Consider the following 16,029-nt stretch of genomic DNA (forward strand, 5'->3'; position numbering starts at 1 on the left):
AGAACCCACGCTTCATTGTGTGTGGTTTCTGCAGGGTCAAAATTAGCACAGGCTTTCTTACCTTCCTCTGTAGCATGCGACACTAATGTCCTAGCCCATTTGGATGAATCAGCTTCATTTAATCTAGTCCGATCTAATTCCCCATATACTCCTGTGAAGTGGATCCACAAACGACTGGCAAAGGCTGTCGGATGTTCCCCTTTCCTCTGTCTGCATTTATTTAACCCATCTACAGGATCCCCTTTATTAAATCCTATCACAGTCAATATCGCTTCCTTCATTTCGTTTAATGTTCCTTCCCCAACATTTTGAAGGGCTGGCAGGGCAGACCGTACAGACTTGCTTAAGCACATGACTATCAGCTTCACCTCCTCTCTCTCATCCAGCCCATGCATTATCTTTTGCTGCCTAACATCCTCAAAGAAACTGTATGGGTCAGCCAATGGCTCAAAAGTTGTGATTTTATTTGCAATCTCAGCCAATTGTGCCACTGTAAATGGAGTGGTGTATGTAACAGCTGAGTCCTGACCCCCTCCTGTCCGACGTTCAGTCGTCACAGGGTACATCGGTACTGGAGGTAAATCTGGGGGTGCCGTGGGTATGACCTCCCCTGGGAAAGATGGTGGTGGACCCCAACCCTCGGTTTGCATAACATAAAGTCTAGCATTCTCCTTTAACTCTCCCCAGTCTGCACTCTCTATCCCCTTTTCCTTTTCTGTCCCGAAGGCACACATAAATCCATTTTGAACTGATAATAGGGATTCCAGCCTTGAGATTTCTCGTTGGCATTTTGAGTGGTCAGCAGTTGCCTGTCTCTGTTCTTTACTGGCTTGATGTAGAGCTTTTATAGCAGCCTGCAGATCAGTGCACTTAGCTTCCAATCGTGCTACTGCCTGCTCAGCTTCGTCTCTGGCCAAGACAGCACGCTGGGCATCTTGGTAGGCTCTCTCATACTGGGTTTGGAAATTGCCCAGATGTAATAAATTTGCCTGGTTAGTTCGCCTTAATTCATCTATCTCTCTGTCCTTTTCGGCTTTTATCTGTTCTATCCTCTCCTGCTGCTGTTCCTTTAGTTTCTTAATCTCCTCCTCCTTTTCCACCTGTGCCTGTTTTGATTCCTCCAGTTCCTTACGAACTGTGTTTAACTCCTTTTCTGTACCTAGCAGCTGTCCGAAGCAGCTCACAATAGCAATCTGTTTCTCATATTTGTTTGCCCGTTTTCCTTGAACTTTCCTTAGATCATCCCAATACTTCTGCCCCAGGGATCCCGGTCCGGTCTCAGTATTGGCACAAGATTCTGCCCATAGGGGCCACCCTTTCTTCTTAATATATTCCCTGATTTTTTTTCCCATATGGGACACTTCTCTGCCATTCTATATTTAATGACAAGGGGTAGGGAGGCGATCGGACTGCGGGTACGGCTTTATGCTATGTTCCGGTCCTAATCCCTCTGGGTTCTAATACAAACCTACAGAGTTTACCCTATCCTCCTTGTTAGTAACAATACATGCACAATAAACAATTTCCCGAAAGCAGTTATTTGTCCAATAAGGAGTTCACACCTGTTGGCTCTGAGTTTTAAATAACCATTCAATTTAAAGTCTGTGGGGTTCGATATCGGAGCAACAAAGTTACTTCTTATCGAGGCCCACCCAGGGACGCCAAATGTTGTAAAAATCAGCCTGTTTTAACCCTTATATGGTGGACAAATAACTTTTGAGTAGATGTCTTATTAGTACAAACAATATTTATTTAAACCCACACAATCAATAATCACCCACCCGACCAACAATAAGTTATCTTACAGAAAATACTAGAATTCAAGTACAATACAAGACCTTGACTTAACTGTGTGTGACTGACAAATACCCAAACAGATAGTGGCCTTTATCTGTGTGCTGGTCTTGGTAGTTGTCTGTGTAGTTTGGTCCTTTAGTCTGGTGTGGTACCCTGGCTCTGATCTTCTTCCTTTCCTCCCTTCTCAGGTGTGGTGGCTCTCCGTCGTTGTAGCTCGGTCGTGGGGTCAGAGAGAGAGAGCTTCCTGGTTGTGCAGCATCCTTTATACCCCATTTGGTTTCACACCCTTTTTTTGGCCATTGCCAATCAATCGATCAGGACTTGATCACCCTGATCGATAAGAGTCCAATCAGGTGCTACCACACCGATCTCTGGGTGTGTCCCTGGCGGCCATGCCTGTAGGTGTTGTAGGCACACAGGTCACATACCTTCCTCCTAAATAAGGATTCACGGTGCCTTTACGTCTGGCACACAACCCAGTGTGATCAGAAAGTCTCTTTCATCCTGGAGATGGCCCATATCCTGTGTATTCACTCATCAGGGTTGCAGCCTGTTTGTCTGTCTTTAAACTGCAGCCTGTCGGTTTAGTTTCTTGCCCAGTTGTCCCAGAGTGCTTTACAAAACGCCATTTTAGATGGCCTGTTTGGCTACAATCTGATAAGCTGCCATCCCTGCTGGTGGGGAAGGAGGAAATCAAAATATTATATTCGATGATCAGCCATGATCAAAATGAATGGTGCAGCAAGCTCAAAGGACTGAATGGCCTGCTCCTGCTTCTTGTTTCTATGTTTCTAATCTTTCCACTAGCCCCTGAACAAACAGTCTCTAAAATTGCCCCTTCTCTGAGCCTTGAACCCAAATCTTTATCTCTCCTCTTCACTCAAGTCCTCTCTGTGCTCATCTTGTCTACAAGACCCATCTCCTATTCCATTGACATTTTCCCCACAGGTTCACTGACATTTCCAATGGTTCTCTCTGTTCAGGAACCGTTCCTCTCTCAAATATTTCACTGAGGAGGAGGTGATGATGGCAGGTCATCAAAAAAACCAACCTTGCCCCAATACCCTTGTGAAGGCCCCCCTCCCCACCAATCTCCAACCTCCTCTCCTGGTCATCTCCATGTCCATCAATCCTGGAACTCCATGTTTGAATCCTGCAATAAGATTTGTGTCCCACTCACAGTTTGGATGCAATGTGCCTGAGGTGAACTCTCCCTCATTGTCCACCTGTCAGACTGACCTCTCACACCGACACCTCACAATGCCCGGCTGATTGACGCAGTTCCAGACCAATAGGAAGACGGGGGCGTGGCCGGAGGACCTTCCAACCAATCGGACTGGCTGAGGGGCGGGACCGAACATGCGCAGTTGAATAAGGAATGGGTAAGTAATTAAAATGGCGGAAAGAAGGGAAGGTGCGAGCGGAGGAGGGGGTAAACCGGCCACTGCCGAATACAGTGACCCCGCACTCACTCACTCACTCGGTCACTCACTCGGTCACTCGGTCACTACCCAGCCGATCTGCTGATGTTTCCAGTGAAGAATGTGTGTCTGCGCCGTTGCCGTCCATACGGTGCATTTGTGTCCGCCATGTTCATTCTTCAATCTTTTCCAAGGGCAGAATGGGACAACTTGTCCACCAAACTGCTTCACACTCTGAATTACAATGTCTGATTAATGAGGCACATCAACGATACATCTCCAAGTCAGTGACTATCATTTGTACTTATGCCTTTTAGATAAGACCATTAGATATAGGAGCAGAATGAGGCCACTCAGCCCCATCGAGTCTGCTCCGCCATTCAATCATGGCTGATACTTTTCTCATCCCCATTCTCCTGCCTTTTCCATATAACCCCGATTCCTTTAGTAATCAAGAACCTATCTGTCTACGTCTTAAAGAAAGTCAATGGCCTGGCCTCCAAAGCCTTCTGTGGCAGAGTATCATAGATTCACCACTCTGGCTGAAGAAATTCCTCCTCATTTCTGTTTTAAAGGATCATCCCTTTAGCCTGAGGATGTGCCCCTTCTGGTTCTAGTTTTTCCTACTAGCGGAAACATTCTCTCCACATTCACTCTATCCAGGCCTCTCAGTGTATTCTGTAAGTTTCAATAACATTCCCTCTTCATCCTTCTAAACTTCAGTGAGTACAGACCCAGAGTCCTCAACTGTTCCTCATACAACAAGCCCTTTATTCCAGGGATCATTCTTGTGAACCTCTGGATCCTTTCCAAGGCCAGCACATCCTTCCTTAGATATGGGGCCCAAAACTGCTCAAATTACTCCAAATGGGGTCTGACCAGTGTTATAGAGCCTCAGAAGTACATCTCTGCTCTTGTATTCTAGCCCTCTCGACATGAATGTTAACCTGGCATTTGCCTTCCTAACTGCTGACTGATAACTCCAATTCCCTTTGTGTTTCTGATTTCCTGAGCATTTTCCCATTTAGAAAATAGTCAATGCCTCCATTCCACCTTCCAAAGTGCATTTTTCCACATTGTATTGCATCTGCCACTTTGCTCACTCTCTAACCATCTTCCTCAATACTACCTGTTTCTCTGCAGAACTAATGTTTCTTGTCCTTTTGACTAAGGTGAATTGTAAATGCTCAGGGTAGCCAATGAGGTTCAACTGAGGCTTCACCTGATGCAATTTTTCAAAGCCATCTCGGCCTTTTGGCTAAGAGAATTGAGCCTGGGAAGGGATGTGATGCTTCATCCTGTCAGCTTGCATCTTGTTTGATGAAGCCCAAGGTGGGATATATATTCTTGTCAGCGTGGATCTGGTTTGTCCCTTATGTGGGGACTCTGATTGGTCTTTATTCCTAATCCAAAAAAAGCAATTAAGTATCAAGAGATACAAAAAGAAGTCATTTCATAGACAAGAATACAGAGTACCATTTGACAATGAGCCACATAGGGAGATATCAGGGCAGGTGGGCAAAAGCTTGATCAAAGAAGGATGTTTTTTAACAGAATCTTAAAGGAGGAAAGTGAGGGGTTTAGGGAGGAAATTCCACGGCTCATAGCCCAGGCAAATGAAAGAATGGTCATCAATGGAGGATTGATTGAAATCATATAGGTTCATGGGACTGGTTAGATGAATGCAGATCTCAGAGGATGTGTGTCTGGAGGAGATTCGAGAGAGAGGGATGATCACAATCATTGAGAAAAGCAAGAATGAGAATTTTAAAATGTTGCTTTTCAACCTGAAAACATTGCACATCAGGGAGCATAGGGGTGATGGCTGAACAAGACTTGGAGCAAGTAAACACACAGCCAGCAGAGTTTTGGGTGGCCTCAAGATTACAGACTGGCTGGGAGTATGTTAGGATAGTTAAGTCTAGAGATGAGAGTTTCAGCAGATCTGAGACTGGGGTGGAGTTGGGAGATGACACTGAGGTGGAAATAGGCAGTCTTGATGATGATGTGGAGATGTGGCTGCAAGCCCATCTTGGGGTGAAATATTTTTGTGAGCAATCTGTTTCAGTCTTGAATGGTGTTCAAGGAGAGCAATGGTGACAGTGGTTAGGGAGTGCAGCTTGGGGTGGAGACTGAATAAAATAGCTTCAGTTTTCCCAATATTTAAAGAGGGGAAATTTCAGCTCTCAGGAAAGTGTATGATTGGAGAGGACCTTGGAGCTGATGGTGTTCACATTACACCTGCTATGCTGGTCTTTCTAGATGGTAGAGGTGGATGATGTTGGAAATTCTGTCAAAGTTCTGGTGAAATTTTAGATAGAATACATTTTCACCACTGCTTCTGACAAATCTCTCGCTGTCTCTTTTCTCCCCTTATCTTTCTCATCCTGAAGAGGCTTGAGACTTGTGTAGACGCAGACTGGGTGGCAGGTTACCTTTGCTGAAAGACATTAGCAACCCAGTGGCGTTTTTACAACAATCCAGCAGCTTTCATGGTCATTTTTTTCCTACTGTTGGCTCCCAAATTACCAGATTCATTCAGCTCAATTTCACAACCTGCCTTTGTCATTTTGTGAGTTCTCTCTCACTCCCTTATATTCTGCTTTGAATTTCACAGGGTATCAGAAGGGGAGGATTTGCAGTTGGGAAACGAAAACGAAATATCACATGAGAATCTGACAGCGTCACCCCATTTATCACAACCTGAATATCACTGGATTTTGAACATGGAAGGGAAAAGCACCATTCACAGTGGGGAGAATCCGTAAAACGTGTGTGTGTGGATGGGGCTTCAGCCGATCTTCTAACATGTTGAGACGTAAATGTAGTCAGAATGGCAATAAACCATGGAACTGTGGAAACTGTGGGAAGAGATTCAAATCCCCATCTGACCTGGAAAAGCATCAGCGTGTTCACACTGGAGAGAGACCGTTCACCTGCTCCGAGTGTGGGAAGGGATTCATTCAGTTATGCAACCTACTGACACACCAGCGAGTTCACACTGGGGAGAAACCTTTTAAATGCCCAGACTGCGGGAACTGTTATAAAAGTTCCGGAGATATGATGTCCCATCAACGTGTTCACACAGATGAGAGACCATTCAGGTGCTCCCACTGTGGGACTGGATTCAAGAAATCGTCTGATCTCACTGTACACGAGCGAGGTCACACGGGGGAGAGGCCATTCACCTGCTTTCACTGTGGGAAAGGATTCACTCAGTCATCCCATCTACTGTCACACCAGCGAATTCACACTGATGAGAGACCTTTTCAATGTCAAGACTGTGGGAAATGCTTTAAAAGCTCTGGGGAGCTGATGCGTCATCAACGAGTTCACAGTGATGAGAAACCGTTCAGATGCTGTCACTGTGGGATTGAATTCAGGCATTTATCTCAACTCACTGCACACCAGGGAATTCACACTGGGGAGAGACCGTTTGTCTGCTCTCAGTGTGGGAAGGGATTCACTACCTCATCCAACTTGCTGAGACATCAGCAAGTTCATAACTAACTACAGGGATTGGGTTTTACTCTTAACCACATCCAGAGCTGAACCATGTTCGTTGGGGTCTGATTCTGCTGATGTTGGTAACCTCCAACATAGTTATCAGTGCTAATATTCTGAATCAAATCAAATAAATCGCCTTCTGTTAAGAACATAGTCTGTATCTCTGTAACATTTCTGACACAAGTTAGTTTCTCCTTTGTCTCCTCCATCTTCACCTCTCACAAGTGCGAGGAGCTCATGAAGCTTCTTTGTCACTAAGATTGAGACAATACCATCAGCAGTCTCTGCTGCTTCTCCCTTACACGAGCTCACTGGGACAGACTGTCTCTAAAATTCCGCAGTGTCTGAGTCTTGGAAGTGTATCTTTTGCCAGTTTCTTGCCCATCTTCCCTCATGCCCTCTGAATGTTGTCCATGAGTCCCACTTCTGCTATGTTGAACCAGTTCCCATTAACTTGATCAGCCAACTTTTGCACATTCACTGTTGGAATCTTGACTTCCGAGTTTGATTTTCACACAGACACACATGAACACAAGACACTTAACTGACAGATTGTTTTTATTTTACTTGACAGCAAGGGGGTTGGTTCTCGGCACAATGGGTCACTCCAATGGACGAAGAAAACCATCCTAGTTTATACAATCCTGCATCACACTCAGCTGGACACAATCCAATCAAAAGTTTTACAAATGACATATTTTGCATATTGATCTAATAGAAAAAAATACTGAACCATCCTGATCTATGAGATCATGATACCTCTGGGCTAAGAACATAAGAAATAGGAGCAGGAGTAGGCCATCGAACCCTCCGAGCCTGCCCCGCCATTCAATAAGATCATGGCTGATCTGTCATGTCTCAGTTCCACATTCCCGCCCTCTCCCCATAACCCTTAATCCCTTTGCCTATCAAAAACCTATCAACCCGCGTCTTAAATATATTTAGCGAGGCAGCCTCCACCACTTCAATGGGCAGAGAATTCCAGAGATTCACCACTCTTTGAGTGAAGAAGTTCCTCCTCAACTCCGTTCTAAACCGCCCCCCCCCCCCCCCTTTATCTTGAGGCTGTGCCCCCTAGTCCTACCGTCCTTTCTGAGCGGGAAGAGCCTCTCCACCTCTATCCTATCCATCCCATTCATCATCTTATACGTCTCAATGAGATCTCCCCTCATTCTTCTAAACTCTAACGAGTACAAGCCTGGTTTATTCAGCCTCTCCTCATAGTTCAACCCCCTCAACTCCGGTATCAGCCTAGTAAACCTCCTCTGCACTCCCTCCAAGGCCAAAATATCTTTGCGCAGGTGCGGCGCCCAAAACTGCACACAGTACTCCAGCTGCGGCCTCACCAATGCCCTATACAGCTGCAGCAAGACCTCCCTACTTTTATATTCAATCCCCCTCGCTATGAAGGCCAGCATCCCATTCACCTTCCTGACCACCTGCTGCACCTGCAGGCTGGGTTTTTGCGACTCATGCACAAGGACCCCGAGGTCCCTCCGCACCGTCGCCTGCTGCAGTTTTTCGCCCCGTAAGTAATAGTCCTTCTTACCATTCTTCCTACCAAAGTGGACCACCTCACACTTGCCAACATTAAATTCCATTTGCCATTTCCTGGCCCATTCGCCCAGCCTATCTAGATCCTTCTGTAGGCTCTCCCCACCCTCCGCACAATTTGCCTTTCCACCAATCTTGGTGTCATCAGCAAATTTCGACACCATACACTCGGTTCCCTCCTCCAGATCATCTATATAAATGGTAAATAGCTGTGGCCCCAGCACTGACCCCTGGGCACTCCACTAGTCACCAACCGCCAATCCGAATAGCAACCATTGACCCCCACTCTCTGCCTCCTATTTGACAGCCAATCCCCTATACACGCTAACACCCTACCCCCAACTCCATGCCCCCTGACCTTCTGTAATAACCTCTTGTGCGGCACCTTATCAAACGCCTTCTGAAAATCAAGAAACGCCACATCCACCGGCTCTCCTCTATCCACCGCCCTAGACACATCCTCATAGAACTCCAATAAATTTGTCAGACACGACTTCCCCTTAACGAAACCGTGCTGCGTCTGCCCTATCAAACAATTCCCCTCAAGATGCCTTGCTATTTTCTACTTGATCACGGATTCTAACATATTACCTACAACAGACATTAAACCAACCGGCCTATAATTCCCTGCCTTTTGCCTGCCACCCTTCTTAAACAACGGCGTAACATTAGCCGTTTTCCAATCTTCTGGCACTTCCCCGGAATCCAGCGATGTTTGGAAAATAATCACCAAGGCATCCACTATCACCTCCGCCATTTCTTTCAGAACCCTTGGATGCATTCCATCCGGTCCTGGGGACTTGTCCACAATCAGTCCCTCCAGTCTTTCGAGCACTGCCTCTCTAGTAACAATAATGTCATTCAGGCCCTCCACTCCTACCATCTTTCCATTGCTAACACCTGGCAAATTATTCACGTCCTCCTCTGTGAAGACCAAAACAAAAAAGTTATTCAAGGCCTCAGCCATTTCCCCATCCCCTACCATGAAGTCCCCCCTCTCATCCTCTAAGGGTCCAATGTTCACCCTAGTCAGCCTCTTCCTTTTTATATATTTAGAAAAACTCCTACTTTCCTTTTTTATATTAAGCGCTAGCCCAGCTTCATAGTTTATCCTACCCTTCTTTATCAACTTCTTTGTCATTCTTTGTTGATATTTAAACCTCTCCCAATCCTCTTAGCTACTCTAAACGCACCCGCTTTTAATTTAACACTTTACCTCCTTCGTTATCCACGGCTGATTATCTCTCCTCCTATGATCCTTTTTAACCATCGGAATAAATTTCTGCTGAGCACCAAGAAAGATCTTCTTAAAGATCCTCCACTGTCCCTCAGCAGACCTACCTTCCAATGCACTCCCCCAATCAACATTCGCCAATTCCTCTCTCTTCCTACCATACTCCCCTCTATTCAAACAAAGGACACATGTCCGGGAACCCACTTTCTCCTCCTCCATCTGCATCAGAAACTCCACCATACAATGATCACTCTTCCCAAGAGGATCCTTCACCACAAGGTCCCTAGTTCTACCTGCCTCATTACATAACACCAGATCCAAGATAGCTCGCTCCCTCGTCGGCTCCAACACACACTGTTCAAGGAAACTATCCCGGCAGCATTCCAAGAACTCTTCCTCAAGCCCACCGCGTCCAGAATGGGTCGACCAATCAATATGTAGATTGAAATCCCCCATAATTATCGCTGTCCCATTCCTGCACGCCGCACTTATTTGCGCGTTAACAGCCCGCCCCACCTCCAGATCATTATTCGGGGGCCTATAGACAACACCCACCAGCGTCTTCCTCCCTTTGCTGTTCCTAATCTCCACCCACAATGATTCCACTTTCTGCTCTTTGGTTCCTATATCATCCCTTACTACCACCCTGATGCTATCCTTAATCAGCAGAGCTACGCTCCCCCCCTTTTCCCTCCCGCCTATCCTTCCTAAACACTTGATACCCCTGGACATTCATCTCCCAGTCCCTGTCACCTTGCAGCCACGTCTCTGTAATGGCCACCAGATCATATCCATTTGTGCTGATCTGCGCCACCAGCTCATCCACTTTATTCCGAATGCTTCGTGCATTCAGATAAAGTGCCTTCATCCCAGCCTTCACCTGTACCCTATTTGCCGGAACGCCACCAACCTTACTCACGCCCCCTACTCCTTTTATTGGGACATCCTTGGCCTCTTCCCTTACCTGTACCCTCTCCTTTACTTTCGACCCTGTAATTTCACCTACCCTCGCACCCTCCCCCCCTAATTAGTTTAAAGCCCTGTCTACAGTCCTATCTGCACGATTCGCCAGGATTCTGGTCCCAGCACGGTTCAGACCAACCCCATCCCACCTGAACAGGTCGCACCTACCCCAATACTGGTGCCAATAGTGAACTCATGAGGAAGCAGGACTCACATCATCTTTTATACTGAACTGCAACTGACAGGCCAACACAGAGGTTTCCTGTATGGAAAATTCTATTTATGATGTGGAGATGCTGGCGTTGGACTGGGGTAAACACAGTATGAAGTCTCACAACACCAGGTTAAAGTCCAACAGGTTTATTTGGTAGTAAACACCCCAAGCTTTTGGGGGTCTGCCCCTTCTTCAGGTGAATGGAGAGTTCTGATCACACACAGAGTTCTGATCATATAAAGGCACACACAGTTTACAGAATACTGATTAGAACGCGAGTCTTTCAGGAGAACGTTTACCTGAAGATCAGAGGCCGAATGCTGTTCTCCGAGGCGGCCTTCATGACATACGACAGCACAGAGTCGCTGAGCAGAAACTGATAGCCAAGTTCCGCACGCATGGGGACGGTCTCAACCAGGATCTTCAGTTCATGTCACACTATCTGTAACTCCCATGACTTGCCTGGGCTTGCTACATCTCACTTACTGTCCTGTCTGGAGACAATACCCATCTCTTTAACCTGTGCTTAATGCTATCTCCACTCACATTGTCTGCATCTTTAAGATTTGATTAGCTAACTAGCTGTAAAGACTCGCATTCTAATTAGCATTCTGTAAACTGTGTGTGCCTTTATATGATCAGAACCCTGTTTGTGATCAGAACTCTCTACTCACCTGACGAAGGGGCAAAGCCCCGAAAGCCTGAGGCATTTACTACTAAATAAACCTGTTGGACTTTAACCTGGTGTGTGAGATTTCTTATTGAATTCTATTTGCCCTTTCTTGGCCTACTTTCCCAGCTGATCAAGATCCTGCTGCATTTTTGATAACCTTCCCCATTGTCTCCAATACCACCTATTTTAGCGTCATCTGCAAACTTATTGATTATGTCTTGTACATTCTCATCCAAATCATTGATATCAATAACAAACAGCAATTGGGCCAGCACTGACCCCTGAGGCACACCAGCAGTCACCGGCCTCCAGTCCAAAAAGCCTTCCACCATTACCCTCTGCTTCCTACCAGCAAGACAATTGTATACCCAATTTGCCAGCTCTCTCTGGATTCCACGTGATCTAATCTTCCAGAACAGTCTACTGTGTGGAACTTTATCAAAGGTCTTACTGAAGTCCATATAGACTATGTCTACCACCCTACCCTCATCAATGTTCCTGGTCACTTTATCAAAGAATTCTAACAAATTTGTAAGACATGATCTTCCATGCACAAAGCTGTGCTGCGTACTCCGAATCAAACACTGTCTTTCCAAATACCAATATCTTATCCCTCAGAATTCTCTCCAGTAATTTACCTACCACAGATGTTAGGTGTACTGCTCTATAATTCCCAGGTTTTTCTTTGCAGCCCTTCTTATTTAAAAGGGGCACAACATTTGCTACCCTGCAGTCTTCTGATACCTCACCCATGGCTAACAAGATGCAAATATCTCAGCAAGGCTCCTGCGGTGGTTAGAGGATGTGGTCTTTCTTGATTTTCAGGTATTTGACAAGGTGCCTCACAAGAGGTTATTACAGAAGGTCAGGGGGCATGGAGTTGGGGGTAGGGTGTTAGCGTGGATAGAGGATTGGCTGTCAAATAGGAGGCAGAGAGTGGGGGTCAATGGGTGCTATTCTGATTGGTGGTTGGTGACTAGTGGAGTGCCCCAGGGGTCGGTGCTGGGGCCTCAGCTATTCACCATTTATATAGATGATCTGGAGGAGGGAACTGAGTGTATGGTGTCGAAATTTGCTGACGACACCAAGATTGGTGGAATGGCAAATTGTGCGGAGGGTGTGGAGAGTCTGCAGAAGGATCTAGATAGGCTGGGCGAATGGGCCAGGAAATGGCAAATGTTGGCAAATGTGAGGTTGTCCACTTTGGTAGGAATAATGGTAGGAAGGACTATTACTTACGTGGCGAAAAACTGCAGCAGGCGACGGTGCAGAGGGACCTCGGGGTCCTTGTGCATGAGTCGCAAAAACCCAGCCTGCAGGTGCAGCAGGTGGTCAGGAAGGTGAATGGGATGCTGGCCTTCATAGCGAGGGGGATTGAATATAAAAGTAGGGAGGTCTTGCTGCAGCTGTATAGGGCATTGGTGAGGCCGCAGCTGGAGTACTGTGTGCAGTTTTGGTCGCTGCACTTACGCAAGGATATTTTGGCCTTGGAGGGAGTGCAGAGGAGGTTTACTAGGCTGATGCCGGAGTTGAGGGGGTTGAGCTATGAGGAGAGGCTGAATAAACTAGGCTTGTACTCGTTAGAGTTTAGAAGAATGAGGGGAGATCTCATTGAGACATATAAGATGATGAATGGGATGGATAGGATAGAGGTGGAGAGGCTCTTCCCGCTCAGAAAGGACAGTAGGACTAGAGAGCACAGCCTCAAGATAAAGGGGGGGTGGTTTAGAACGGAGTTGAGGAGGAACTTCTTCACTCAAAGGGTGGTGAATCTCTGGAATTCTCTGCCCGTTGAAGTGGTGGAGGCTGCCTCGCTCAATATTTTTAAGACGCGGGTTGATGGGTTTTTGATAAGAGAGGGGATTAAGGGTTATGGGGAGAGGGCGGGAATGTGGAACTGAGCCACTTCAGATCAGCCATGATCTTTTTGAATGGCGGGGCAGGCTTGAGGGGCTAGATGGCCTACTCCTGCTCCTATTTCTTATGTTCTTAATTTCCATTCTAGCCTCATGCAGTGTTCTTGGATATATAATGGACTGTCAGCAGAACCTTTTTTGAAGTCTGCAGATAATTAAATAATTTTAATTACTACAAAAAATGAATCTATATGCCAACAGACACAGGAACAAATTGCAGCCCTATTAATACAACTCCACAATTTTGGACAGAGCAAGGAACAGCCTTAGGTCAGAGAGGGCAGAGTGGGGAGCAGCCTCTGGGAGGCGTAAGCTTTGTGATGAGCAGCCTCTGGGAAGAGACAGTTGTGCTATTTGTAGCCTATTTCATGATACTAAGATCAGCATCTCTTGCTCCTAAAATTGATGGTATTTCTCTGCTGTTGAAACCACACAGAATGCACCAAGCTGAAACCATAGGAAAGGAATTGGCTAAAAATTGTATTTCACCTCGTGTGTGCACATGGGGCTTTGACAAAATGTTGAGTTTCCTTTTGTAAAATAAAATGTATGGATTAGGGCCACTTTTGACTATTCTTACACCCCCAGGGCCAGATCACCCTTTCACTGGTTTGATTTTGTTAGATTATTAGCAAGATAATTTAATCTGATTATTAGAAGCTATTGTCTAAATTCACCAGAAACTTACTTTGTAATATTGTGCAGTAAAATACTGAGGAACTAGGATACATTGCAGAAAAGCTGCCATGACAGACGAATCCAGTTAAAAACTTTAAGCCTTTTAAAGTTTACTATAGAGAACAGATTAAAAAGGAAACACCATGAAGTTTCTCGTGTAAATAATAAAGGGATAGCCACAAAATAGCTTACAACGGGATGAAGCAGCTGTGAGACAAGAGGAACAGATAACATCAATGAATACGCAGGACATCGAGGTTCAATAAAGCTAGCATTGCTCACATGAACTGTGACAAAGGGGTGAATCAGATTAGAGCCAGGATTAAAGAAACTCTTCTGCCAAAAGACTGTGGCAGGAAAGGAACCAAAAGGAGAAGGACCAGTGAAAGGGAGGGAAAAACCTAGAAGATAAAAGGTTGTGCTGTGTAAATGGAGAATCCTTTCTGTTCTCTCCTGTGCAGTTCTCGGCACGGGTACTGCAACTGACGTGAAATTGTAAAGCACTGTCCATGTTCATCACTGTAGTTTGCTTGAAACTTGATAAACAAAGAACAAAGAATAAAAACAGCCCGGGAAACAGGCCCTTCGGCCCAACGAGCCCGCGCCGCCATTTTTATATTACCAGTCCCCCCCTCCACCCATGACCCTTATCCAATGTTTTATGGCCATCCACATTGAGGGAAACTGATTTAGGGACCATTTATTACTTCCAATCAGCCTAATAGCACATCTTTGGGGTGTGGGAGGAAACCGGAGCACCCGGAGAAAACCCACGCAAGCACACGGGGAGAATGCGCAAACTCCCACAGACACCGGCCCAAATCCATGTGTCTGCACAGCAATCAGCGATAGTCACTGAGCTGTCGTCTTGCCCAGTATCTGGTCCAGTTTAGGCACACACTAACCACATGAAGCACTAGGCCAATCTCGAACAACCAAGAGCAGCCCCAGTACGACCCATCGCGTGTATGCCCCTCGTTGGACACGAGGTGGACCGACTTAAAACCTGTGAATTAAAAGAGAAAAAACATTATTATCATCCCATATCCTTTTACATTATCAGAGTTGTCCCACTGTTTATGAACTTTATTTAAAACAATCTCCTATATCTTCCCATCTCCAACCCACTCATGTGCCTGTCTAAGTTACTCTTAAACAACTCCAGCGTGTTTGCCTCCACCACCTTACTTGGCAGAGCATTCCATACCCCACTACCCTCTGTGTGAAAAACCTCCCTCTAATATCCGTGTTATACCTCTCCCCCCTCACCTTAACCCCGTGGCCCCTTGTACTGTGTGTAAAATGTGTCCTGATTTTGCCTCAATAAAAGTTCACAAAAGTTGCTGCTGTATTTAGTTCCAGGCTGAAAAGAGTAACAGAGCACCCCCCCACCCCGGCGCCTCCCGTCACCCCACCCCCAAAATCAGAAAATGCAGAAGATCAGTCCAGGTTGAGAGCACTGGGTGGATGTGCAATGGGGGATGAGTAATCAGAAGAATGTTCAGTTGACAGGGAGGGGGATGGGGAGAGGTGTTGGTGCTGGCAGTGGGGGATATTTATTCTGAAGGGGTCCCATTTCAAACCGTGACCATTAATTCATCACTTTCTTACAATATTGTCCTGAAGTGCAGGAGGTGGCCATTCAACCCATCTAGTCTGCACCACCAACATCAATCCCACTCAGGCCCTATCCGCATAACCTTATGTCCCTAAATTAGTTTTCCCTCAATCTGGAATGCCATAAGCATAGAAAAGGGTCATGGGTGGAGGGGGGAACTTGTAATGTTAAAATGGTGGCACGGGCTCGTTGGGCCGAAGGGCCTGTTTCCCGTGCTGTGTTGTTCTTTTGTATTTATCCCACTAATCCAACTTGACCTTTGGGAGAATTCAGTACATCCACTCCACCTAACCTGCATATCTTTTGGAGTGTGGGAGGAAACCAGTGCACCTGGAGGAAACCCATGCAGACAAGGGGACAATGTGTAAACTCAACACAGTTATCCAATATTGGAATTAAACCCAGTTCCCTGGCACTTTTGAGGTAGCAGTGCTAAAGATTGACCTGCTATTAA

General features: G+C 46.0%; 1 protein-coding gene across 1 annotated transcript in view; it reads left to right on the plus strand.

Annotated features, from left to right (window-relative positions):
- Window positions 1–6,868, plus strand: part of LOC145357379 (uncharacterized) — a 101,048-nt gene extending 94,180 nt beyond the window's left edge. Inside the window, 3 exon segments of the mRNA XM_080210698.1 lie at window positions 3,204–3,501; window positions 5,836–5,980; window positions 5,982–6,868. Coding sequence (XP_080066824.1) covers window positions 3,204–3,501; window positions 5,836–5,980; window positions 5,982–6,728 — 1,190 coding nt within the window. The 3' untranslated portion in view covers window positions 6,729–6,868.
- The last annotated feature ends 9,161 nt before the right edge of the window (window positions 6,869–16,029 follow it).

This window comes from Carcharhinus amblyrhynchos, chromosome 23 (genome assembly GCF_965287045.1).
Source record: "Carcharhinus amblyrhynchos chromosome 23, sCarAmb.v2.hapA, whole genome shotgun sequence".
In the NCBI taxonomy this organism is placed as follows: Eukaryota; Metazoa; Chordata; class Chondrichthyes; order Carcharhiniformes; family Carcharhinidae; genus Carcharhinus; species Carcharhinus amblyrhynchos.